This window comes from Marmota monax, unplaced genomic scaffold, assembly GCF_021218885.2.
Source record: "Marmota monax isolate L192 unplaced genomic scaffold, Marmota_monax_Labrador192_F-V1.1 WCK01_AAM20220418_F8-fsc00171, whole genome shotgun sequence".
Lineage (NCBI taxonomy): Eukaryota > Metazoa > Chordata > Mammalia > Rodentia > Sciuridae > Marmota > Marmota monax.
The window spans coordinates 646317-672549 of NW_026694658.1; the positions used below are offsets into that span (position 1 = coordinate 646317).

The following is a 26233-nucleotide window of genomic DNA, read 5'->3' on the forward strand; positions in this document are numbered from 1 at the left end:
TAAAGATTGTAGAGGCAGGTCTCTTCCAGAACTTAGAGAATCCTGTGCTGTTTCTGAGTTCTTTGTATGGATATGTTTGTGTGAGGGCACAGGGGTAAGAATGAAGAGGGAGTAATGAATGTTTTTATTTCTAGTTGGAAATCTCTGGGTTTACTGTAATGATTTTTTAAATATGAACAGCAAAGCACTAACAATATTGCAAGGAACTTTAGAGTTAAACATCCCTCAAGATTGCTGTTAAAATCAATATGCAAATGCAGTTGTATTTGGATAGGTATGGCCCCCTTTGAAGAAAAGCAGATATATGAAAATGGGATTTAAAAAAACTAGATACATTGGGAGAAATTATTCCCATTACAAAAGGATTATTTGCTTTACCAAAGGATTCACTGCAGGGTTCCTTCTAAATAGCTCCCTTAAGGCATTTAAAACAGGATCTGATTTACGCAGTTTTTCAAGAATGCTTTTGTGTAAAGAAAGGCACACCTGTTATGGATATAGAAGTAGTTTTGCAGGATTTTTTTTTCACTCTTACTATCTTTGTAGAGAAATTTCTTTCAACGTAGAAAATGTGATTACATAGATCTTTTAAACAGCTACTTATGTTTGTACTTTTGAATCTTAATAAGATTCCAGTCTTTTTTTATGTTGATTTTTCAGTCTGAAGGTTGAGGTATGGATGTATGTTTTAATATCTGAGACATTTGGGTGCTTTATGCAGAAGGTGGTCTAATTCTTAGCTCTAGTGTCATATATATTTAACCAATCAAAGCAAATTGCTTTTTTAAGGGAAAGAAGAAGGGCCCATAAAAGTTAAAATTAGGTTTAAATTTACATAGGCTTCATAGTTTAACTTAAAGAAAAGTTAAGAATGCTTTTAAAAACACTTTAATGTTACTTTTTTTTATATAAAACCTTTTCCCTGTTTGCTAGATTAGGATTGTTGTTACATAAATGAAGAACTGAGCCCAGAGAAGGAAAGATACCTACAAGGTCACCTAGTGCCTTTGGCTGAACTGAGAATTTTAAGTCTACCAGTCTGATTTTTATTTTAAGCTTCACCTCCCTTGGATGCTGCTCCCTAGGACAAGGTCTGCTTGTATATAGGTTGGGGTGGCTCCCTTCCCTCCCTCAGTTTCAGGGCTGGTAAAAACACCTCCTATTGTGGAAATCAGCTACTCCAGGAATTTCTCTCCAGCTTTGACCCCATGGAGGAGATTTGGCTCTGCCTTGTATTCTGACTCAAGGCACACCTAACTGGGCTGCTGTGTTTGGGGGACTTGCAGGTCAATTTAAGAAGTTTTGTTTAAGGAACCTGGGCTCTTAAACCAGACTACCTAGGCCCAAGTCCCAGCTCTACACTTCCTGGCTTCATGGCCTTGGACAAAGTACTTTTTTGTGTCTCAGTTTCCTCATCTATAAGGCAGTGATCTTTAAGGTTGATGTGAGGATTAAATAAGATGAAAAGTACTAAAGTACCAGCATAGTAATATCTCAGTGTTGGCTCATACTTGATCAGCTTCGTGATGGATGCCTCTTCTGTGTTTAGCTCTTTACATTTAAAAATTTTTAATGATAGGTTTTCATTTTGAGGATTTCATGGTGACTTCTTATGTTGATAGGAAAGGATAGGAGCAATCCACCTTTCTTCTCTCATTTTAGCCTTTGCCTGAAGTAGGATTCTAGGGAAGAATGGCTTTTCTTCTCTGTAGCATATTCTTACACATATGTGCGCGCACGTGTGCACACACACACACAGGCATACACACCGACTTGGTTTCCTAAAAACCCTGAGGCCCTGCAATCTGGCTGGAAAAGAAAGAAAACCATTCCAAGATATTTAATTGTACAGGGAGCTTACAGGATTGATCGAGAGCTTAGCTTTTTACAATAGTCCAGTGAATAAGAAATGCTCCTGACAAACGATCAATGATAGGATAATCACTCTTTATCCCCCTCCTCATTCTTACCTTCTTTCTTTCAGGAGAACAGGGTTCAGAAGTCAAAAATCTTTATAGACGCCGCTTTTAAATTAAGCAGAAAATAGACATTGACATATTTGTTAATCTCCCCTAAATCATTACCGGGGCTGGCTGCTTTGCTGTACAAGGAGAGAGGGGCCCTCAGAGCGCAACACGAGGGTATAACTAGCTAGCTGAAGAGCAGCTTTTTGTTTTTAGAAAACAAAATTTTAAAAAAAAACATTTTTCCCCTAAAACAAAGCACACAAATTTTTGGCTTTCTTATATACATTTTAAAACACGTATATTTTCTACTTCTGTCTTTGCTTTATTCTGCTGTCTGAGGTAGGTCTTCAGCTGTGATCAAAGGCATCTCTGAAAGAAATAAACAAGGTAGCCTTTAGGAAATGCTCTGTGGTCTTCCTAGTTTCAAGAGGGCCAGAGCAGGCTGGGGGTATGGCTCAGTGGCAGAGCACTTGCCTAGCATGTATGAGGCACTGGGTTCGATTCTCAGCACTGCATATATGTAAATAAATAAATAAATAAACAAAATGAAAGTCTGTCAACAACTAAAAAAATAATAGTAAAGTGGGCAAGAGCATTAGAGGTGTTTGTTATTCTTTTAAAGTTTTAATATAGGTTGTTGTTGTTGTTGTTTTTTTTTTTTGCAGTACTGGGGATTGAACGCAGGGGTACTTTACCGCATACTCCCAGTCCTTTTAAGTCAGGGTCTCACTAAGTTGCTGAGAGCCTCACTAAATTACTGAGGCTGGTCTTGAACTTACAACTCTCCTACCTCAGCCTCCCAAGTCACTGAGATTATAGGCATGTGGCACATCTCTTTGGGAGTCACTGTACATTTCAGTGCCTCCATTTTCTTGCTTGTAAAATAGATACCCCATAAGATTAGGTTCTTATCAGGATCACAGATGACATGTGTAGCAACATGGAACATGCTTAGTTATGTTGAGATGTCTGGCTTGATGACAATGTTAACAGGTGACCAGACCTAGGTCTGAATTGTGTGTTGTAACTAATGAGATATATGTGTTCCTGAAAGATTTGAATGCAGTACAATAAACACTCAATAAATAGTGCTATGTCTAATCTACATACATATATATGTGCCTTTAAGCTCAGTGTCAATTGTTTATGCAGAGTGAGAATGCTGAAAAGGCTTGAAACTCCCTGTTTCGCCATGACCCTCATACTGCCATCTCTTGGACCCCAGCAAGGCTGCTGTTGTATTAATTCTTAATCTGCAGTAATAAGAGAAGCTACTTAAGTCTAAGGCCTGCATAGAGCATTGCATCTGACCTACCAAGTGGGTGGGAATTATTGGAGATATTGTCCTGGCCTCCTTTATGGCGTGGGACTAAGATGGAGAGTCAGCTTCATCAGACAGGAGTCTGGCCAGCATCATTAAGCCTTTTCTGAAATGGAAAGGGTGCTACTCCTGCAGTGCTGTTCTTCCACCTCAAGTGAGCAAGTAGAGATCGTGATATGATGTTGAAAAACTTTGGGGGCCAAACTTCATTTGAGTCCTGGCTCTGTCACTTCTCGCTTTGTGACCTTGGCAGGTTACATAAATTCTCAGTGCCTGTTTTTTCATCTGTAAGATGGGGACAATGAGAATGCTAATCCCATAAAATTATTGTGACAATTAAATGAGCTAATAGATTTAAAGCATGTACAATGTTGTCTAGTACCCTGCAAATATTTTTTTTTTTAAGTGCTGAAGATTGAACCTGGGGCCTTGCATATGCCAGACAGATGCTCTACCACTGAGCCACATCCTCAGCTCTCTAACTTTGATTATTGATTATCTGCATTAAATAGCTAGGAACTGCCCCTCTCCCCAAGCTTTGCTGATTTTTTAGAACTTTTCATTTGATACAATTTCATAAGTGACAAGAATAGTACAGAGCAACTTCTGGTGTCTTTCTCAAATCCACCTATTTTTAACATCTTGCCCCATTCACTTTGTCACTTGTGCATGCTCATGAGCATGTGCATGTGTTCACTCTCACTTGCCACACACATTTTCTTTGAAACATTAAAGAATAATCTGTAGACCTCATGCTCCTTTATCCATAAGTATTTAGTGTGTGTTTCTAAGAACACAACTTTCTTTTACATAGCTGTAATGAATTTATCAAAATCAGGAACTATAAACATTGATACCATACTATTATCTAATCCATGATTCATATTAAAATTTTACCAGCTTTCCCACTAAGTTGCTGAAGCTGGCCTCAAACTTGCAATCCTCCTGTCTTAGCCTCCCGAGTTACTGAGATTACAGGCATGCGCCATTCTCCCAGCCCATTTTCCTTTTCTTTTTTTTTTTTTTAGAATTTTTTAATATTTATTTCTTAGTTTTTGTCGGACATAACATCTTTGTTTGTATGTGGTGCTGAGGATCGAACCCGGGCCACACGCATGCTAGGTGAGCACGCTACCGCTTGAGCCACATCCCCAGCCCTTTTTTTTTTTTTTTTAGAATTTTTTAATATTTATTCATTTTCCTTTTCTTAATAAGTGATTTGTAAAGAGATACTTTAAGACTTTATGAAGACTCTGTCCTCATCAAACTGTCCCTCACTAGTTTTAGTATCCATTGATGAGTCTTAGCTGAATCAATTACTATGATGGTTATAAAATGGTAATTTTCTAATTTCATCATTCCTTCTGTTTTAATTATTATTCTACTGAAAGGGAGAGCATTCCTCTTCCTTTCTCCACCATTTAATTATTTATATGAAGATTCTTACTTCATAGATATTCTCACAATTATTATTTTAGTGTTCAAACCATCTGATTTAGCCAGCAGAACATATTCAAACTGGCATCTGCATCCTTCTTACATTTCTCAACCAACTGCTTCCTTGCTTTTTGTCACATGTTCTGGGCTCATCTTATATTTTTCCTGCTGCAGTCCTGTAATCAGCCATTTCTCCAATGAGGTCTTGGTTCTTCTCAGTGGAGAAGGAAACACATTTGCTTCCCTATCAAGGGCATTCTAACTAAGAAAGTCTCATCTCAGAAGACACCTGTCACCCACTTCCAGTCAGTTCTCCGGGCAGGGCCACGCTGGAATGAATGGTCATGGTGTCAACCCATGGTGTGGAGCTCAGTGTGGTCATTCTATTTACCTGTTTTGAAAGGAAGGCTTTTGAAGTATCCATTGTGTGAAAGCTGAAGAAAAGATAGTTTTCTGGCACCCTTCAACCCTTCACAGTTTTTTTGTTTTGTTTTGTTTTTTGGTAGTGGTACTAGGAATTGAATCCAGGGCCTTGTGCATTCGAGGCAAACACTCTACCAACTGAGCTATATCCCCAGCCCCCCTTTGATAGTTTTAAAATACTAATGGGTTTTTAAAAGGGGAGAGGAGGGGGAATTGAGCATCCAAAAAATTCATAAAAAGAAGCTATGAGTACATCCCTGTTCTGTTAGCACCGTTCATGTAGAATACTTACGGCGCACTCAGCGGCCCAAGGCTGTTTATGGCTTATGATTCATGGTGGCATTAAAAACAAGGCCTGTTCTGAAACAGGCATGCTTGCAATAGACCTTTCTCTTCTGCATCACGTCACCTGTGCTCATGTAGTTTTCAGCTTTTGTGACAAAGCACATCAGGTTGTCCCCAACACCAGGGGCTGTCACCTATTGCTCCTTCAGCTAGACTTACTCCTCCTTACTAGGCAGGCAGCTAAATTTTCAGTATTGATTGCAAATCCCATTCTGAAAGTAATTAGGAAGAAAAGTCCAACATAGCAACACCTCTACTAGGACACTATTGATTGGAGGGGGTGGTCTTCTTGTTATAAGGAATTCTAGTCTCCTCTCTGTTAAGTGAGGGGACTATGGATTTATATGCTCAGTAATCCAACTGGGGTTTGTGAACTGCCTTTTTGTTTTTTCCTCTTCCTTCTTTTTTAACCCAAGAACTAATGTCTTTGTCACTCTGGTCATGGGTTGCCTCAGTCAGTAGCAGTCCAGGTGGGAGGCCAGAGGCTAATCCACTGAACTGACCCAAGACACACGGATCTGGCTCTAATTAGATTGGATTTTACTAATTTGACGTTAAGCATTCCAAACCTAAGATTAGAAACTGTAGGATGCTGTAGCTTACAACTTCAGCAGTTATTCAGGTACTTACCAGTGTGGACATGGGAAAACTAGAGCTGCTGGTTTATGCTCTGAACACTGGGAGAGCTGTCCTGTCACTCCCCACAGTCAGAATAGTCTGTCTGCTCTGACACTGGTCAGCAAGGATAGGCGAGGTGTCAGAGTGCCGGTCGTGGCCTGTGGGGGATGGAGGGGCCTGGCTGCTAGTCAGCGAGCTGATGAGAGGTGCAGGCCTCTCTGTGGTTGTTTGTACCTGCTCAGAGAGAGGCCTGGGAACCAGGCTGCCATCACTGCTTTCATATTTGTGACCTCCATAGAGAAAAGGTGGCATTTGGGCTTCCTGTGGCAAAGTAAAGACAGGGCAGGCATCTTATAGAGTCATGTTATACAGCAAAGAGGTCATGAAGACAGTAGAGAGCCAGGTCCCAGAGGAAAGAAGCCAGGGTGACGTTGAGCTTCCCAGGACTGCGGCTGCTTCTGTGCAGATTCCTGATCACCACAGAGTGTGACAGGCAGGTTTCTCTAATTGCAGGCACCCCCGAGCTAAGCCCAGCTGAGCGGAAGGAGCTGGAAAACAAGCTGAAGGAGCGGGAGGAATTCCTGATTCCCATTTACCACCAGGTAGCTGTGCAGTTTGCTGACTTGCACGACACACCAGGCCGGATGCAGGAGAAGGGTGTTATTAACGTAAGTACAATGGTTGCCACTTCTCCCTACTTGTCAGAGACCCACAAGTAAGTGTGCCATGCTCACAGGCCCACAAGCAGGGAGCTGTTAGGGCCAGATTAAAAGAGCTTGTGCAAACGAGTTCCTTTTTTTTTTTTAACTTTTCCTTTTTCTATTGTCATCCCAAAGCAATGTATGATTTAGGTTTCCATGGATTCCTCAGGACGCCAGGTTCATTTCACTGGTGGGAAACTGAGGCACATGTGCCTTCACTGGTGACAGTTGCCTATGGTCCTCTGGCTGTGGGTTACTATAGAATCAAGTTTCTTCAGCAGTTAATTCATCTTTGAGGTGCATGCAAGTCATCTGAGCAGTTTTCTCAAAACCAGTTTCTCTCTCTCTGGCTATCTGGGAATTTCCAGTCTTTTCCCCAGAACCTCTCAGTGATGTGTGGGCTGAGCAGTTGCCAGGCCCAAAGCTGTGTACCATGCTGCAGTCAGCAGGGCGAACCCAGGGCTTTGCGAATGCAAGACAGATGCTTTGCCACTGAGCTACATCCCAGCCCAAGAGAAGGTTTTTATGCCTGTGGTGTTCCCTCTAGACTGAGTGCTGAACAGAGATTAGGGTTGTGTTGAGTAAGCTTACTCTTATCTGTATACAGGACATCCTGGATTGGAAAACATCCCGAACCTTCTTTTACTGGCGGCTGAGACGTCTCCTGCTGGAGGACCTGGTCAAGAAGAAAATCCACAATGCCAACCCTGAGCTAACCGATGGCCAGATTCAGGCCATGTTAAGGCGTTGGTTTGTGGAAGTGGAAGGAACAGTGAAGGTAGGTGGTCACCAGAGGAGCCTTCATGTGCTTCTCATCCCACGTGAGGGTTGCAGGCTCTTCATGTAAGAATCTACAGGCCTCGAAGGGCAGGAATGGAAAGGAATCCTAGAGGCCTAAGTCCTTTTTCCCGTACACACATAGCCAATAACATTCCTGACATCTTATTAGAAGAGGTGAGAGGACATATTTTGCAGCTCATGCAGTCATTCAGCAAATCTTTATGAACACTCACAACATTCCTAGACACCAGTAGGACCCTGTCCACACTGATTTTTGTTGTTGTTTTGCTAGGGATTGAACCCAGGGCCTTGTTTTTATTGTTATTTTTTTTTGTTGGTGCTGGGGCTTGAGAACCCAGGGTCTTGTGCATGTGAGGCAAGCACTCTATCAACTGAGCTATATCCCCAGGTCCCACACAGATCTTATCTCTTGGGGGAGTCAGATGAGTCAAGAGGTCCTGCACTAAACACAGCAGATAGCATAGTCAAAGAGAAGACATCCAACCTTGGGGAAGGAGGAGAGATAGTCAGAGAATACTTCTGGAGAAAGTAATATCTCAGCAGAGACTCAAAAACAAAGTGGGAATGGACCAGAGGGAGAGGTTGGATTGGTGGCGGGGGGTAGGAAGAATGTTCCAGTGCATGATAGCAAAAGCAGTATGCATGCATACAGCAAATATTTCAGTATGGTTCAGAGATCAAGTGCTGGATAAGAAGGGTTGGGGTTAGGGTGCTAATCACAAGGCCCTGAATACTATTGAGGAGTCTAGACTTTATCCTGAGGTCTGTGGGAAGCTACTGAGATATTTTAAGCAGCAGAATGATATGCTCTGATTTCTGTTTTAGAAACACTACTTGGGGAGCTGTGGAGGATGGAATAGAAGAGGGGTAGAAGCAGGAAGGCTAATAGAATGTGATAGTACTTTGGCAGGAGGAGATGCTACAGACTACAAGGAAAGATCTGATTAAGTGAAAGATGGGAGGGAATGTCCAGCCTGCATGTAAGGAACTGGGAATCCAGCATCTTCTCAGGGTGATTCCATAGGAAGTATGCATGCCATAAAGCAGGCCCCTGGGATGGCATTCCTGGTGCTCTTGTCTCGTGGTTAGGGATGGGGCAGGTCGGAGGCCAGGATGACATAGCAGACACACTTGCATTTGGCCCTGGAATAACAATGTGTGTAAGATGGGGCACAATAGGATGGGAAGAAAAAGCTAAATCTGGGTACAGTGGTGCACACCTGTAATCCCAGTGACTCAAGGCTGAAGCAGGAGGATTGCAAGTTCAAAGCCAGCAGTAGCAACTTAACAAGGCCCTATCTCAAAAAATTATTAAAAAGGGGTAGGGATGTGACTCAGTGGTTAAGCACCCCTGGGTTCAATCCCAGTACCAAAAAAAGAAAAGAAAGTAGGGACTGGAGTTGTAGCTCAGTGGTCTACTGCTTGCCTAGCATACACAAGGCCCTGTGTTTATTCCCCAACACCGCACACAAAAAAGTTAACCTTTATTAGCAGCTAACAGTATATGGATTAAATTGTGTTGGTATATATTTTATCAGAATATTGATAGAGCACATCTATCTTTCTGTTAGCTCTGTAATCAAAACCTTTGGTGACTACCAGGTTAGAGTATTGATGGAGGGCTGGCTGCCCGAGGGTGGTGGCTTGAAGGGTTTTGGCCTACAAAAAGGGGCACTCTGGCTTCTTTCTGGAAAATGTCGCCTGAAGCCTCTGCTAATCATTCTCAGCAAGGAACTCCAGGATTCACTGTTGGTTTTAAAGCCAGTGCAGTAGGATGCTTCTAAGATTCACCTTTGTGTTAAGTCTGCCCATTTCTTTACGACTGAAAAGCTTCTTTGGATAAATATTTCAGATACGCAGCAGGGGAGCACAGCCTTCTCCGACATTTGGTTCAGGTTAAGGTCAGCCTGTGGCATCATAATTGAGTGAGACAATTTTGTCAGTGGCTACTGGCAGCTTCTAGTGGAAGTTGGCATTGAAAGTCACGCAAGTGTAAAATAAGAGGTTGTTCTCCAGTTAAGAGTGGCCAGCTAGGTAAATGGAGTGTGTGTGTGCGGCCAGGAGAGGCCCGAGTCGCTTCCTACCGCATTAGTCACTAATGGACGTGCACAGCCTCAGTAGGCACAAGGATGAGGAGAAGGAATAGTTTCCCCCCAAGCGTGAAGTAAGTAGATAGGCCCCTCGCTTACTCCTTAGCATCCTGCTCCCAGGGGGACAGTGTGTCTGAAGAAACAGGTCATTGCCATCTCTTACCAGTGGAGAGAACAGTTGACTATATGTGCACAGGCTCCCGGCTAGAACAAGTACAGGAGACACCTCCAGTCTCATAGCCCAGGAAGAGGCTGAGCACTGGGAACCAATCGTACCCAAGAATTGAGACAATTTCTCAATTCTTGTTCCAGTGTACAAAAGACAGCATCCTCCAGTCTACAAAAGACAGCATCCTCCAGAATTCTCCATCCAGGGGACAGCAAGGAGAGACAGTAAGGATGGGTGATCCTCTGAAGTCAGGGCATATGGCTTTGAAACCTCCTTCCATATTCTGCAGGCTCAGCAGGACCTAGTTTAGTGTGGGGTGGGTGATAAAATCTGCAGCGCCCTTGAGAGAAGAGAGTGTTGCAGTGTTCAGAAGCCACCAGGCCGCCTCTGAAGGGCTGCTGTAGAATCTGCTTCTTGTTAGGAAACCGCTTAAAACCTTTTTTTTTTGGTTCTTCAAACAGTGACAGATTTTATATGCTGTGTCTCTCAAGTTGCAGAAAGTGTCTAATATGCTGTGTCTCTCAAGTGCAGAAAGTGTCTAAGTCTAAACCCTCACTTTGCACCAAGAAGTGACCCTCTAATCCTTACTGTGGTGACCGGTGGGGAAGGACATGTAGCGATAGGCATATACTAGCCATGCCTTGTGTTCTTTTTTCCTCGAGAATTTGTTTTCTTAATCTTAATCCTGAAAAAGGAGATTCGAGGACAAAAAATTAAAGACACTGATGTTATATAACTGAGAAGTGTAATTCTTTTGTTTCTCTTAGAGGTATCCGTTACCATGAATTATGGGATTCTGTTTGGATCCACTGGGACAGTCCCTATTGTAGGAAATGGTAAAGTTTATGGTTCACTGCAGGCAGAAGCAAAGCACCACTACAGCTCCCTGAAAACAATAACAAGAACAGTGGTTTAAATTGGTTTGTAAGTGTGTGGTGCACATTTGTTTCATGGACATGTTTTCTGTCTTGATTTTTTACTTTCACAATTTGAGGTACGTAGTTTTTCAAACAGGCTGATTGGTCCTCCCCTTCAATAGTAAAAATTGAGATTAGAACAAGGAGAAGAATGTGGGTTTTGGAATCTTACAAACCTTTGGGAACACAGCTTTGCCATTTACTGCTGGGCATATTATTTGAATCTCCATTTCCTCATATGTAAAATGGGAGTGACATTCACGATTCACAAGGCTCAGTAAGTTCAGACTACATAAGCACAGAGCACAGTGGCCTCAGCACAGTGTATTAGAAGCTGAAAGTAACAACAGAGGTGTGTGACTTCACAGTGTTAATGGGCAGTAGGGATGCTGGGTGAAAACTCTGATTTGGCTGGCTGTCATGTTCCCACAGCTTAGTGCCTTCAGGTACTGTTACTTTCCAGATGGCTACTCACTTACCCTTATTCCAGGGCTCCAGATAGGTAGCCCTTGTGAGGATAACAGGAAAAAGCACCATTGATAGAGTCACTTAATCATACTTTTTGTGTAGGAGCAGAAAGGGAGGAGGTAAGGCACAACCAGGAAAGTGCTGCTTTGGCCCTTTCATGGGCCTGGGGAAAGGTGGTTCTCAGGAGATGGGGGTCCAGCAAGCCACTCTGGCCCCTGTGGCCTTTTGCTGCTGTACTCCAGAGCCTCTGAAAAAATCACGTTGCTTCCTGTATAGGTAAGGCTTATAAGTGGAGGCATATTGAAATGTCTTTCCAAAATATGCACTTGCTCAGGGATGTGTGTGTCATCGCATCCCACTGCACTGGGTGGCTCCTAGGTGAGCCTAGGTGAGAACTGCAAGGAACTTCCCCAGCTGGAGGTGTCTCTAAAAAGCTCACAAGGTGAGTTCTTTGTAGGGTGTGGCGATCAGGGTTCACTCCTTGGCCCTGCTATACTGTTGCGCACAGCGGGCGTAACAGCTTTAAGAAACCGAACTTTCCAAACAGGTTATGTAGATTTTTGTAAGCTAGACTACTACATATAATAGTGAGGCTGAGTAGAGCCTAAGATACTCCGCCATTGTTTCAGAGAGAAAGTGTCTTTATTGGTATTAAAATGTCTGATTGGCATATCAGGCAGGTGACATATAAGTGCAGGCCTGTCATAAGGTTAGCCACCCATCATTTCACACTTATTTAAAATCCACACTGAGGGCTCGAGTTGCGGCTCAGTGGTAGAGTGCTCACCTAGCATGCGTGAGGCACTGGGTTCGATCCTCAGCACCTCGTAAAAATAAAATAAATAAAGATATTGTGTTTACCTATAACTAAAAAATAAATAAATAAATGAATAAATAGATCGATCGATTGACACTGAAATACTGGGAATATCAGTCACATTTTCCTAATTCTAAAGAGAGAAGTGATGATAGCTTTTTTCCTGGAACTGGAATCCCTGTCCTAGATGGCTAGAATGTCTTAAGACATTCTAAAGAGGCCAGACAAGGAGTTGTAAACTCCACAGAGAACCCAGCTGGGACATGTTAGCTCACAACAGCATATGAAGCCCTCCCAGGTCTGAAAACCAGTGCCATGGAGGTGCATTCGTTTATTCGTGCTAAACACATGGATTAGGACTTGCAGCCCTTTTGCCTTTGTGCACTCTGGGCTGTGACCTACATTTTATAGGGGTTGGGGCTTGGCGGCTGTCATCCAGTGAACCTATTTACATGAACAGCAGTTCCATATATAGGGCCCATATTTTCAAGCAACTGTAAAACTTAGAATGTGCTGCTCTAATCTTGTCTGGAAACTTTCTTAAGTGTTTAAACACCTAGCATATTCTGTGGCTGCAGGAGGGGAAGGAAGAAGAGTTTTCTCTAGAGGGTAGCTGGCTTTCCAGTGTAGTGTCTGAGCATCGTTAGAAGCAGGCATCTCGTTAGCTAATACATTACACCAATCAAGGAGAGTTATCTTAAGCCACAATTAATCTGCTCCCTGGCATATGTTGATAGGAAAGCATCATGCTGTTTCTTAATTAAAAGCAAACGGATTAAAAATGATTAATAAGAGTATTAAATATTCTCCTAAACTAAAGGCTTTGGGATTCTTGGGTAAATCTAGTTGTTTTTTTTCCCCCCATCCTGAAATCCAAGAAGCATCCATTGTTTTATTTTTCCCTCCTCCCAAATCTTTCTAAGTAGGGGAAGGTATAAATCTTGGAACTATGGAGAAACCTACTTTACCAGTGATAGAAATGGAAATGTGGAAGGGCTGGGGATATAGCTCAGTTGGTAGAGTGCTTGCCTCACAAGCACAAGGCCCTGGGTTCAAAACCCCAGCACCAAAAAAAAAAAAAAGAAGAAAGAAATGGAAATGTGGAAGTTTAGATGGCAGTGATTGGAGTCTGGACTCCAGGTGTGTCTGTCCCCATATGGCTCCTTATCCCAGAACTCATGAGTGAGTTAAGACAACCACACATGGTGGAAACAGTGCTACCCATCTCCCCCTTGGCAGTAGTAATTGATGTGGCACTTCCTTTTCTTGGGAGCAAAACACTTCTCTGCCACTGAGCCTCAAGAGATGCTGTTGAACAGGGCACCATGTCCCATGCCTGTAATCCCAGCCAGCCTCAGCAACTTAGCAAGGCCCTGCCTCAAAATAAAAAAAAGGCTGGGTTCAATCCCCAGTACACACACACACACACACACACCAACAAACAAAACACCTTCAATCCTTTGTGAGGCATAGAGAAATGGTCTGGCTCCCTCAGGTTCGCACTGTCACGAGGCACCATCCCAGCTGAAGAAGAGCTGATCTGTCAGTGATGACAGGTAGAGATGGGCAGATCTGGAGCCAGAAAAGGAAATGGACAGAGAGCAAGAAAAAGCTCACTGCTGGTGTCTAGTCCTAGGAGTGCATCCTTCATGTGTAAAGGACTCCTTACAGGTTTTTAGAGACACCAAAGTCAGTGAAGTGGCACATAATAAATAATCAATCACAGCTAACTTGCCAGCTAAGTTAGGACTAGGAAGTGACAGTCTGAAAAGAACTACGTTTTTAGGGTTTTTCGTTTGTTCGTTTGCTTTGCCATACCGGGGATTGAACCAAGGGCCTCATGCATGCTAGGCAAGTGCTCCACCACTGGGCCATGTCATTTTATTTTGAAATGAGGCCTTGCCAATTGTCCAGGCTGGCCTCCAACTTGGGATCCTCCTGCCTCAGCTTCCCCAGTAGCTGGGATTACAGGTGTGCGCCACCACAAACGGCTAACACCATGTTTTTAAAGGCATGAACCAGGTTGAAAACAGCCCAGTGCCCACTTTCCTGCTGCGGAGGCCTTTTGGAGGGTGTGAGGGAGTGAGGGAATGTCCCCTCGGTGCCTTCACAGGCCCTGTGGTTGCAGTGGTGCCTCTTGTGTCCTTGCCTGTGTCCAGGTTTCCTCTCACCACATGGCAAGCCCCGAAGAAGCCTCTAGTTTCCACTGTACCCACCTATTAAATTACAGCAAAACTCATTGTCATTCTGACTTTGACTTCGTTAGTGATAACAGAGAAGGATAGCGCACCTTTAAATGACGAGCTTTGTGTTTAATTACCCAAACAAAATGACATAAATATGAATGAGCCCTAATGGTGGTACTTGGTTTTCCGGAAACCATTAACAAAACGATTCCTAAATGATTTGTAAAGAAAATGAGAGGAGAAGAGAGCAAGGAGAAGGCTATTAGGCTTCCAACACACTCCTGAATTATTATGTAGTCGACTACCTAGGAAATACTCAGCTAAATGATCTTGAAAAACAGGAGGCAGGCAGTGGTTTACTGAGTCTTTCAGGGTTGTAGACTTCCTAACCCTTTTTCATACTCTCATAGCTAGTAAGATGGGGGCAGGTTTCTGTCCTGGTGGCTCTTCTGTAGCAGTGAGACTTCTTCCAGGGTCTCAGTGAAACAGTGGCTGGACTGCAGGAGGCTTCCACAGCAGGACCAAGGCACAGTTCAGGGCCTCACTTGCCAGGCCTCGCTGGGACCCGAGACACACTTTGGGAACTATGTTTCAGTTTCTCCAAAAGAAAAAAAAAATAACCAAACTACCCTAACTTCTCAGTCACAGTTTACTAAGCCATGTGAGCTATTAACTATTTCTCTCAAACCTGTCAGGTTATTGAATCTCTTAGCCTTTGTAGCATAGGTAGCTACCCTAAATCTGGCAACAGTGTGGGGTGAATCCTGATGCCCTGGGAGAGCCCAGCTGGAGGATCTGAATGTGTCTGTGCAGCTCACAGGAGAGAAACAGGAAGTGCAACTCCCCTGTCTCCTCCTATTACAATGGCTAGCATTTTTTACACTAAGCAAGCTTTGGGAGTAAACTTTCCAGTAACTGATCAGGTGATGGGGCCTGGCCTGATCCCAGTGTTTCACAAAGAGTCACTGTTTGCAGGCCTATGTGTGGGACAATAATAAGGACCTGGTGGAATGGCTGGAGAAACAACTGACAGAAGAAGATGGTGTTCGATCAGTGATAGAGGAGAACATCAAATACATCAGCAGAGACTACGTGCTCAAGCAGATCCGCAGGTGAGACCAGCAAGGGAGACTTACCTGAACTACAAGGGCTTTTTTTTTTTTCTTTTTTCAGTGGGGGATTGAACACAGGGGCGTTTAAAAACTGGGCCACATCCCCAGCCCTTTTTAAATTTTTATTTAGAGATAGGGTCTCACTGAGTTGCTTAGGACCTCACTAGGTTGCTGAGTCTGGTTTTGAACTTGCAATCCTCCTGCCTCAGCCTCCCAAGCCGCTGGGATTACAGGCATGCACCACAGTGCCCCACTAGAGGGACTAGTTTCTTTGGAATAGAAAGTTCAGAACAAATCATGACATGATGTCCCGATTTTTGTGGCCTCTTGATGTTGGAGACTGCTATACAATACAGCCCTGAGGCACATTTCTTTCTCTGGTTCCCAGGGGCACTTAGTAATCTCAACTGGATAAAAGCTTAGTTTGGTTGCACACACCTGTTAGTTCTGAATACACACACACTCGAACCAGATGAAAATTCTGGGAGAAAGGAAAGCTAACTGTATGGTACCTATTTGAGCATTTTCATAATATTTGGAAATATTTAATTGTGGAAAAGTTACCAAACTGTTCTTAGTTTTAGAAAACACCCGTCTATATATCTGCTCCTAAATTTACCTATAACTTACATTACCCCATTTGCTTTTATCATTTGTGTGCTAAGAATAGAGTTTTGTTTGTTTGGTACCAGGAATTGAGCCCAGGGCCACTTAACCCCTTAACCAAATCTCCAGTCGTTTTTTTTTTTTTTTTTTTCCCTTTAGTTGTTGATAGAACTTTATTTTTATTTATTATACATGGTCCTGAGCATCTAACCCCGTGCCTCACACAAGCTAGGCAAGTGCTTTACCACTGAGCCACCATCCAAACACCCCCCCACCCCCCCGTTTTGTTTATTTTGAGACAGAATCTCACTAAGTTGCTGAGGCTGGCTTTGAACTTGCAATCCTCCTGCCTCAGCCGTCACTGGGATTACAGGCATGTGCTACCGTGCCCAGCTGAGATAGTCTTGTACATAGCTATAGAAAATTTGACATTAATTTAAAAACTTTATCTTCAGCCTGCCATCTGAGCTGGGATGTGTGGTGGGAGGGTGCTGGCCCAGCAGGTGCATAGTCCTGGATTTCATCTCCAGCATTGAAAAGAAATTTACCATTTGTAGTCCATTGCTCATTTTGAGATTGCCTAATGTGGTTATGTGATGTGGCCTTCACAGAGTCCCCATCTGGAGGCACACAGTGTTCATCTGCCACTCCTTATTTGATTTGATTTCCATCACCTGGTCAAGATCTTACTCAATTTCTCCACTGTACAATTACTGATTTTCCCTCCTTGCACTTAATGAGCAGTCTATGGGAAGACACTTCTGAAGGTCATACAGATGTCTTGCTCCCCATCAAAATTTTCCCTTAGACTTAATGTCCAGTGGTGATTCTTGCATGAACCAGTCTTTACAATGAAGTTGCAAAATGATAACTTTCCAGTGTCAGCTCACCCTTCCCAATGATGAGTCAGCACTCAGATTCTATAAAGAAATTCATTATTGGTATAGAGAAAAGAATTTGTGTTTTCACTAATTTATCACTGTATTTATTTTGCTGCCATATTGTCCCTGATTTAGCCAGGGCACCCCTTTCATGTAGATTTCTGTCAATGCTGGTGGTTTGGGTTTGGTTTTTCATATTAGAAATAGAACTCAGGACCTCATACCTACTAGGCAAGTGCTCTACTTGTTGTTGTTTTATGGTTGTAGATGGACAGATGCCTTTATTTTGTTTGTTTATTTTTATGTGGTGCTGAGGATTGAACCCAGTGCTTTACGTGTGCTAGGCAAGCGCTCTGCCACTGAGCTACAGCCCCAGCCAAGAGTTGGAGAGTTTTTTTGTTGTTGTTTTTTTGTTTTTGTTTTTGCTTTTTGTCGTTACTGGGGATTGAACCTAGGGGTGCTCTCTATATACCCCAGCCCTTTTCATTTTCAGACAGTGTCTTGCTAAGTTGCTAAGGCTGGCCTTGAATTTGCAATCCTCCTACCTCAGCCTTCCAAGTTGCTGGACTTGTTGAGGACATTTTAATGTAGGAAAGCAAGGCAGTGGGCCATGTTAGCATGTTTGCCTGACAGTTCTAAAGCTGCCCCAGTTGAGACACTTTTCACCATCCTCAATCTGCTTCAGCTTGGTACAGGCCAATCCCGAGGTTGCCATGGATTCCATCGTCCACATGACCCAGCACATCTCACCCACTCAGCGAGCAGAAGTCGTACGGATCCTCTCCACGATGGATTCCCCTTCCACGTAGGAAGAGCTTCCTGCCCATCCCTGCCCTGCCTCTGGAGAAAAGGGCTACAGCTGCCTCTTACAACTGAATCCACTGTAATGAGAAGGCACAGGAGACCCAGCACTGGAGACAGAGTGGCATTTTGCTTTCCCTTGAATGTTTCAGGTTATGCATGACATCTGGGATATAGGATCACAAAGCCCAGTCACAACCACCCCGCCGTTCAGTATTTATTACCCCAGCTGTGTCAACAGTCCTCTCTCCCTGCACAGGACTCAGAAGGCAATGAAGGGTACAGCAGGTACCATGAGCTCTCACTACACTGCCCCGACAGCCCCTTGACCCCGGCACAGGGATGTGTGAGGAGTTTCCAGGCAGTTAGCAGTCCCCCGGCCTCATGAGCCTCAGCCACAGGCAGCAGAGGAGGGCTGGGGCCCAGGAGAGAAGGAAACCTCAAGTCCATCGTTTATCACCCCACATTCTGCCCAGCACACAGTAGGCACTGGAGAGGAACCCGCCCCCATTTAACTACACCAAGATTTCTGCTTATGGAGAAAGGCCAGAGCATGAAATTGCTGCAAGCTCAATCAGAACTCAAAGATGAGGGGAAACCATGACCCAAGAGCAAAATAAAATAGACCAGGTAGTGATTCTTAACCTAAGATTGAGGCCCCTAAATTAACTTCTCTTAGTACACATGGACGGTGGCTGACCTGCCACCTCTCACCTAGCTCATGTACCTAGGAGCCGTGAGGTCAGGGTGTGAAAAGCCCAGCCTCTGCCCCTGATGCACACTCATGCTGCAGAAAGAATAGCCATGAAGGGAGACGTCGCTCTCCTTAGGACCTAGAAGGTTGTCACTGTTAAGCCTGGAGCTTTGACAGTTGCAAGAAGCTAACCGTCAGTGCCTGTAGCATGGCTCATCCCTATTTCTGGGGCATCTCTCCTAGCAGCTGACATTTCTGTCCTCCCTGGGCCTCGTCTCCTTCCCTGAATGTACACAGCAGCAGGCCTTCCCACAGATGCTGGGAGGACCCGGGGGCAGCTGTGCTCCCAGCACCAGGCACCGGCCTTCCTGGTGTTTGAAGGCTTCCAGGGATTTCGGATTCCACATGACCTTAAGATCCCTCACAACTCAGTCATGGTGCTGCTGTCCCCCATGCTTTCTGGTCCTTCCCTGGCCAGCAGCGGGGGCCTTCACAGGAGTGGTGGAGAGAACATATTTTCAACAACCAGTTTATCCAAGAAAAGAGCTTACTGATTCCCCCATTGGTTTTCCTAAAGCAAGAGTGGCAGGTGATCAGGGCTGGGGTGGCATCAGTTCCTACAGCTCAGCTAATTGCATTTGTCACTGACGACCAAGGAGGAAATCACTAAGATGCAGTAGAAGCAGGGGTATGAATACTTCTGAACAAGCTACAGTTTTGAGCCTTAACCCTGTAATTCACACACAAGAAAGGGTTCCGCCTCCCCCTCTTCTCCTTGTACAGAGAGAGCGGCGGAACGTAGCAGTTCTAGATTGCTGAGGAACACTACAGGGCTGGATAGCAGCGGGCCCCCTCTAAGAGTCGGGGCCTCAGGCTGCCTGGCTGAAGGTATAGGTGTTTGGTACTTTCCAAGAAGGGCAGGGAAAAAATGGAGGATAATTCCCAGTCCAGGAAGAAGCTTGCACTTTTGCTAGTTATTTGCTCACTGGTAAGTAAGAACTGGATTCGTCTCTGACCAGATTATCCCTCTGCACTTTTCTGTAATAAGTCAAATCCCACATGCCCACAGGTGAGAGAAAATCATTTCCTCCTCTGGATGCCTGTCCTGTGCGGGGTGGGCATGGGTTGTGCTCATTGAGCTCCCCTTGTCCCACCCAATTATGACACATTTAAATGAACAAGGTTCCTCTCCAGAACCCTGTAGTGCCTACTCCCCCTTCCCCGGGACAGGGATTGTCCATTTGGAGAGTCAGAAAGAGCCGCAGAAGTGAGCAGTCGGATGTTCCCAGAAAAAATGACATAGTGACCAGGACTCGCTGGAACCGAGCTTGCCGTGTTACCTTTCTCTGTTCACAATGCAGCCTGCTCCCCTCTTGGCGAGGAGTCGGTGGACACACCGCCGCCACGTGAGGAGCCTTCAGTCAAATGAACTCTTTTCACATTTTGTTGAAATAAACCTTCAACATTTGTAGAAGAGCCACAGTTTGTCATTTCAATCCACGCCCAGCCACCCATCTGTTCCACCTCCAGCAGGGCTGTAACAGGGACTCAGTGGTGGGGTACGACACCCAACACCCTTTGTCTCCAACCTTACACAAGGATGAACAGGGGAGGCCACAAAGGGCTGGCCTTGCCACCTGTCTCTGCCTGAATGAAGGTAGAATCCGCCAGGCCGCCAATGCCCGTGCCCAGCCGAGAAGCAGCTCTTTAGTTTCCATAGAAAACCCTGCCTGCTGAGAGATGGACGGGGGCCTCGGTGGGGGGCCCCCAAAAAGAGAATCAGCTGAGGGCAGGGAAGAAGGCGCTTGGCCTGTGCAGTGAGGATAACAGCTCCAGAGCCCACCGCAGCCCAAGAGCCTTTGGGCCTGGAGCCCAGTCCATGGAAGTCCCGTCCTAACAGGCAGGAAGTTGGGTCTTTTGAAACAGTCTGTTTTAAAGTCTGGGCTTCTTGGCCCTTGTTAGAGACTCGGAAGGAGAGGTTTTAAGTTTTCTTAGTACTGGAGAACTTATTGGATTTTGGAGTCTAGGCACTTGGGGCACTGAGGGCAGGACACTCAACTGTGCCTTCGGCCTTCGGTCTCGGTTCCCTTTGTAAATGCTGTGAGTCCGTATAGTTGAGGCAGGAATGAGCATCAATCCCTGAACATTTGCAAAGAAAGGTACAGGCCACAAGAAAGCTGGGGGGATCACTAGCCCTGGCTGATTATTAAACTCAGTGCCCCGTTTGTCTCTGTGTGTGTCTCTGTCTTTGGAATGTGTAACAAAGCAGAGAATGGCTTCTTCCAAGATGAAATGAGCTGTTAAAGTTTCGAAAGTATCAGGTTGAATCACTGTAAAGTCAGCTATTCTTTAAAAGGCAGACACGGGGACACTGTTTCTCTGCCTCCAGCTGCTGCACTCAGTATACAGGGCAGGAGTCCTGGCCAGCAGAGAGGCCTCGGCCTCCTCCCCCAGCCAAGCGACAACCAGACCATACCACAGGCCTGGGCTCTTAGGAACTTGTTTGACCGACAGGGATAGTGCTTTCTTCTGCTAGGAAGTGACACTGCACCAGTTTTTGCTTCATTTTGTTTTTGTTTTGTACTAGGATTGAACCCAGGGGCACTTAACCCCTGAGCCACATCCCCAGCCCTTTTTTGTATTTTATTTAAAGACAGGGTCTCACCAAGTTGCTTAGTACCTCGCTTTGCTGAGGCTGGCTTTGAACTCTCAATCCTCCTGCCTCAGCCTCCTGAGCTGATGGAATTACAGACATGCACCACTGTGCCCAGCTTCTCCAGTTTTTAATATAAGGAAATTAAAATTCCCATTGGCACTCCTTTGGTGTAATAAAGGAAAGCCCGAGGGTTCAGGGATCCAGTCCTAGACCAACACTAGTTCCCTAACCAGAAAGCAAGAGCACTGTGATGAATGCAAATGGCTAGTGGCCATCCAGGGAGGGCTCTGTGAGGCTGAGAGGCGCTGAGCTGGGAGGGAAGCCCAGCAGCTGGCTTCTCGTGACCTGGCATCAGAGGGCCAATGCTGCCCCACAGGAAGCAGGAAGCACTGAGGCCCACTGAGTGGCACAGAGAGCTGAGGGCTGGAGTTGTCAGAAGTGGCAGCCAGGAGGCTCCAGGCTGGGGAGCTGGCATCTGTAGGGAGTCAAGGGCCCCTGGGGTATTGAATGGGAGCAGAGCAGCCATTTGGGGGAGTGATAGACTCATCAGCATCAGTGATCCCATGAAGATCCTTAAATGCCAGTCAAGGAGAGGGGTTTGTCCCGCAGAGCGAGAGACCTCTCATGATCTGTGGGCATGGATGGGGGAGGCAGTGTACTGAGGTGTAGGTTGCAGCCTGATTACAGAAAAAGAGCACCATCCACATTGGGTGCTAAGAAGCCTGGGTCCAAGCTCAGCTCTCTTAGATGTGTATTGTCCCAAAGTTGGGGCAGTCACCCAGAACAGTAGGTCCTGGCCACCCACAGGAAGCATAGAAATAATGGAGGGTGATTATCAACTATTTTCAATACTCCAGAAACCCTGTCAGTCAGGTGACAAGAGCTCACCATGCTGCTGTCTTCATGTCACTAACTCCAGAAGTGACTGGCTCCTTGTGATGGCCAGAAACAGCTCCAGGGGGCAGCTAATAAGAATGGCTATAGGACAGCTCCAAATAAGGACTCCCTGGGGTTAGACAGTGGAGCCTCTGCCCCTGAGGACTTGGGAACACAGTGGGCTCAGCCCACTAGGAACTATAAGGAGATGGGACAGACAGACCACAGCTCAGAGGGGACTGAATGAGTCCCAAACATCCTGATTCAATAACTGTTCTAAAGTAAGCAGTAAGGACTGCGGGTGAGGAGAGATGGAAGCCATCATAGAAGTCCAGGCCTCGAGTCAGGAGGAACCAAGTGCAACTTGCCCATCCTAACAGGCCCTTTAACAGCCACTTCAAAGGGCAGACCTCAGAGCAAGTCTGAGCTGGGCTCTCCTGCCCCTCACTCTGGTCTCTCTTGTCCTGGGGGAAGTTCCTGACTCCTCCTCTGTGAAATGTGGATAATTAAGAAACCACTGTGGGGCTTTTTGAAAAATCACATTAGTTGGCATGAATCAAGTGCCAGGTGTAACCAGCAAGTCCTCAATCCATCGCAGTTCTCTGCATGCTTTGTCCTTCCTTATTGGGGACCTGTTCTCACCCCGGTGTACATTTGTCACAGGGCGTTGTCAGAGAACCTTCCCGTGGTGAGGGCAGGGTCTAGGCCTTGTCTAGGCCTTGAGTTTACAAGGTCACTAAACACAAGTGCCACTGGGGGGCAACAGCCAGCTGAGAAGGCTGCCCTCCAAGCCTGTCCCGCTGGGGACCTGAGGAACTCAAGGGCTTTCTGGAATCCTGCTTTCCCTGGGAGGTTACCGAGGGCAAAAGGAGAAGACTCTGAAACTCTCTTCTAGCTCTAAAAAAGATTATAATCTGGGATCGCGGATGAAACTGAATCGATAGCAACATCCCATGCCCAGTGCTTAGGAGTAACTAGTAGATCAGTGGCAAACACCCAGGGAGGCCCAGCCAGCCTGCTGTGGTGATCGTGGCTAGCTTAAGCAACAAATCAGCAGCCTATCCAGAAAGTTAGCAGAAATGAGAAGTGAGACAGCCACAGAGGGTTTTGCTGAGCTCTCAACCCGCACAAATTGTGAACCCCTGAGCACATGAAGAGGAAAAGCAAGAAGACCCATTAAAAAGTAAGAGCCAAGCCAGGCATACCTGTAATCCCAGTGATCAGGAGGCCGAGGCAGGAGGATCCCAAGTTCAAGCCCAGCCTCAGCAATTTAGTGAGATCCTATCTCAAAATTAAAAACTAGGGCTGGGGATATACCTCAGTGACAGAGTACCCTGGGGTTCAATCCCCAGCACCAAACAAATGAAAATACATTTGTTAAATTTGAAATGACTAATTCCAATGAATAGGCAGAGACTGTCAGACTATATGAAAAAAAGAAAATCCAACCATATTCTGTCTACAAGAAACACACTTTAGATTCAAAGACACAAATGGGTTAAAAGATAAAGTGCAAGAAAAAAAAAAACAGACACAAAAATAAAAATAAAAGTACAGAAAACCATATACTATGCAAACTGTAACCAAAAAAGTTGGAGTAGCTATATTGATAATTGGAAAAATATTAAATATCACTAGAGACAAAGAGGAACATTTATAATGATAAAAGCTATATCAATTATAAATGTACACATATCCAACAACAGATCCCCAAAATACACAAAGCAAAAATTGACAACAGAAAGGAGAACTAGGTTCAATAATAACTGGCCTGGACCTGGATCAGTAATTTAAATTTCTACCCTAAGATACAAAAAGAACAAACAACCCAAAGCAAGCAGAAGGAAGGAAAATACAAAGATTAGAGTGGAAACTAATGAAAGAGAAAACGGTAAACATTAGAGAAATGTTGATAAAACCAAAAGTTAGCTCTTTAAAAAAGATCAACAAAGTCAACAAACAAGAAGAAAAGGGAGAAGACCCAAATTCCCAAAGTCAGGAATGAAAAAGAAAACACTAGTGATCCTACTCAAAAGGATTATAAAGGAACAACCTGATAAAGATTATGAGGAACCACCTTATACTACCAGATTAGACAATTTAGATAGAAGAAGTTTCTAGAAAGACACAAATTTACCAAAACCGACTCGAGAAGAAACAAAATCTGAATAGACCCAAACTGTTAAATATAGACCCAAACCATTAAATAAGTTAAATTAAGCATTAAAAATCTTCCCATGAAGAAAAGGCGGGTCCCAGAAAGCTTCACTGGTGACCACCCTGTCAAATACTGAAAGAAGAAATACCATTCATCACAACTCAGGAGACAGGGAGGGAACACTCGTTCCATTCTATGAGGCCGGTGTTATCCTGACACAAAAGACAAAGACATCACAGACATCACAGAACTACGGACCAGAATCTCTCATGAACATAGATGCAAAAATCCTTAGCAAATATTAGCAAATGGAATCCAGCAACATAAAAAAAAAAATAAGATTACACCATAGCCACAGGGATTTGTCCCCGGAGTACAAAGTTAGTTTAACATCCCAAATCAATTAATGGAATACACCATATTAATAGAGTAAGGGATAAAACCCACATGATCATCTCAACAGTAGCATAAAAAGCGTCTGGAAATCCAACACGATGCAGATGTTCAGCATCATTAGTCATCGGGGAAATGGGAATTGAAGGCACAATGAGATTCCCCACCTGGATGGCTATCATCAGAAGACAGACGACAAGAAGTATTAGGAGGGATGTGGAGAAACTGGAACCTCAATTGCCAGTGGCACGTTTGGCAATTTCTTTCTTTCTTTTTTTTCTTTTTTCTTTTTTTTGTACAAGGAATTGAACCCAGGCTTACTTATTAAGCCACATCCCCAGCCCTTTTTGAGACAGGATCTCACTAAGTTGTATAGGACTTCACCAAGTTGTCGAGGCTGGCCTCAAACTTGCCATCCTCCTATTCAGCCTCCTGAGCTGCTGGAATTACAGGTGTGAGTCACTGGTCCCAGCTACATTCCACAATTTCTTAGAAAGTTAAATGCCATTAATGAACAGATCTAGCAGTTCCATGACAATGTATGTATCCAAGAGAATCGCAAACATGTTTCACGAAGACTCTATCAGCTTTATATATCATGGCCACAATTCGGAAGAAATCCAAATACTTGTCCATCTGTGAGGAACGCATCAGGGCATCACCCACTCGATGGGAGACTCATCTGCAATAAAAGGGACCCAACTACCAGAAACATGCTGGAACACAGACGAGCCTCATCTGAAACTAAAGCCAGGCAGAAAGACGACATATTGTACGATTTTTATAAGAAACATTGAGAAAAAGCAAATCTAGGGCTGGGGTTGTGGCTCAATGGTAGAACACTTGCCTCCTATGTGTGAAGCACTGGGTTCGATCCCCAGCACCACATTAAAAAAAAAATAATAAAATAATAATAAACAAAATAAAGTTATTTAAAAAAAAAAAAGAAAAAGAGCAAATCTACAAGTACAGGAAGCAGGTAAGTTACAACCCAGGCCCAGAAGTGGGATTTACTGCAAACCAGCGGACGAACTCCAGGTGACGGACTGTCCTACAGGTGCAGCACCCTGCTGGCAGCACCACTCCACAAATGTGCTGAAAAGCGCCAAACTGTGTGTTTATGGTGGTGAATTTTATGGTATGTAAATTATACCTCAGTAACGAAGCTGAAGCTGTCAAAAGTAAGTGCAAGGGGCAGGACCACGACCTACCAAGGCCAACGCCCTGCAGTGCCCCATCCACCAGCTCCGCCTCTTCCTTCCACACCCAGCTCCTCTCCAGGGCCTTCTCCTCCGCACTAGGAGTGTGTCCCTCAAATGCTCCCTCCCAGTTGTCTTGAAAAGCTGGCTAAAGGAGAAGAAGCTGTCTGAAGAGCCTCCTGCAGGCCCAGCTGACTGCTTACCTGAGAATAATGAAGCTTACATTTCCACTCAGCAGTCAAGCACAGAAATTGACCCTGGCACCTTTGTAAGCTAATCGAGTTACAAAAGGAATCCTCTTAGGATCAAATTCAGGACAACAGCTGCTCTGCTGATCCATTTTTATTATTACCTTTTCCTTAAAATCTGCTCTGCCACCCTCTGATCCAGCCCAACCCAGCCTGGGCGTGTCTGAGAGGCTGGGCAGGGCCCAGGCATGCACTGAAATTGAAGGGCTCAGGACACCTGCAAGCAACCTTGACCATGACGACTCCTGGCACTTGCACATGTTTCACAATAACTGAGTACTCTACTTCTATGACCTCAAGTTCCAGTGGAGCCCTGTCCCTTGCTCTTCCTGGAAGCCACAGACCTGCC

General features: G+C 44.7%; 1 protein-coding gene across 10 annotated transcripts in view; it reads left to right on the plus strand.

The window, feature by feature from the left end:
- Nucleotides 1-19830, plus strand: part of Acaca (acetyl-CoA carboxylase alpha) — a 278427-nt gene extending 258597 nt beyond the window's left edge. For all 10 annotated transcript variants that reach the window (XM_046423254.2, XM_046423255.2, XM_046423260.2 and 7 more), the window contains 4 exons: nt 6625-6779; nt 7420-7590; nt 15236-15372; nt 17545-19830. In XM_046423254.2, the coding sequence (XP_046279210.1) occupies nt 6625-6779; nt 7420-7590; nt 15236-15372; nt 17545-17668 (587 nt within the window). In that variant the 3' untranslated portion in view covers nt 17669-19830. The remainder of the gene's footprint in view (nt 1-6624; nt 6780-7419; nt 7591-15235; nt 15373-17544) is intronic.
- The last annotated feature ends 6403 nt before the right edge of the window (nt 19831-26233 follow it).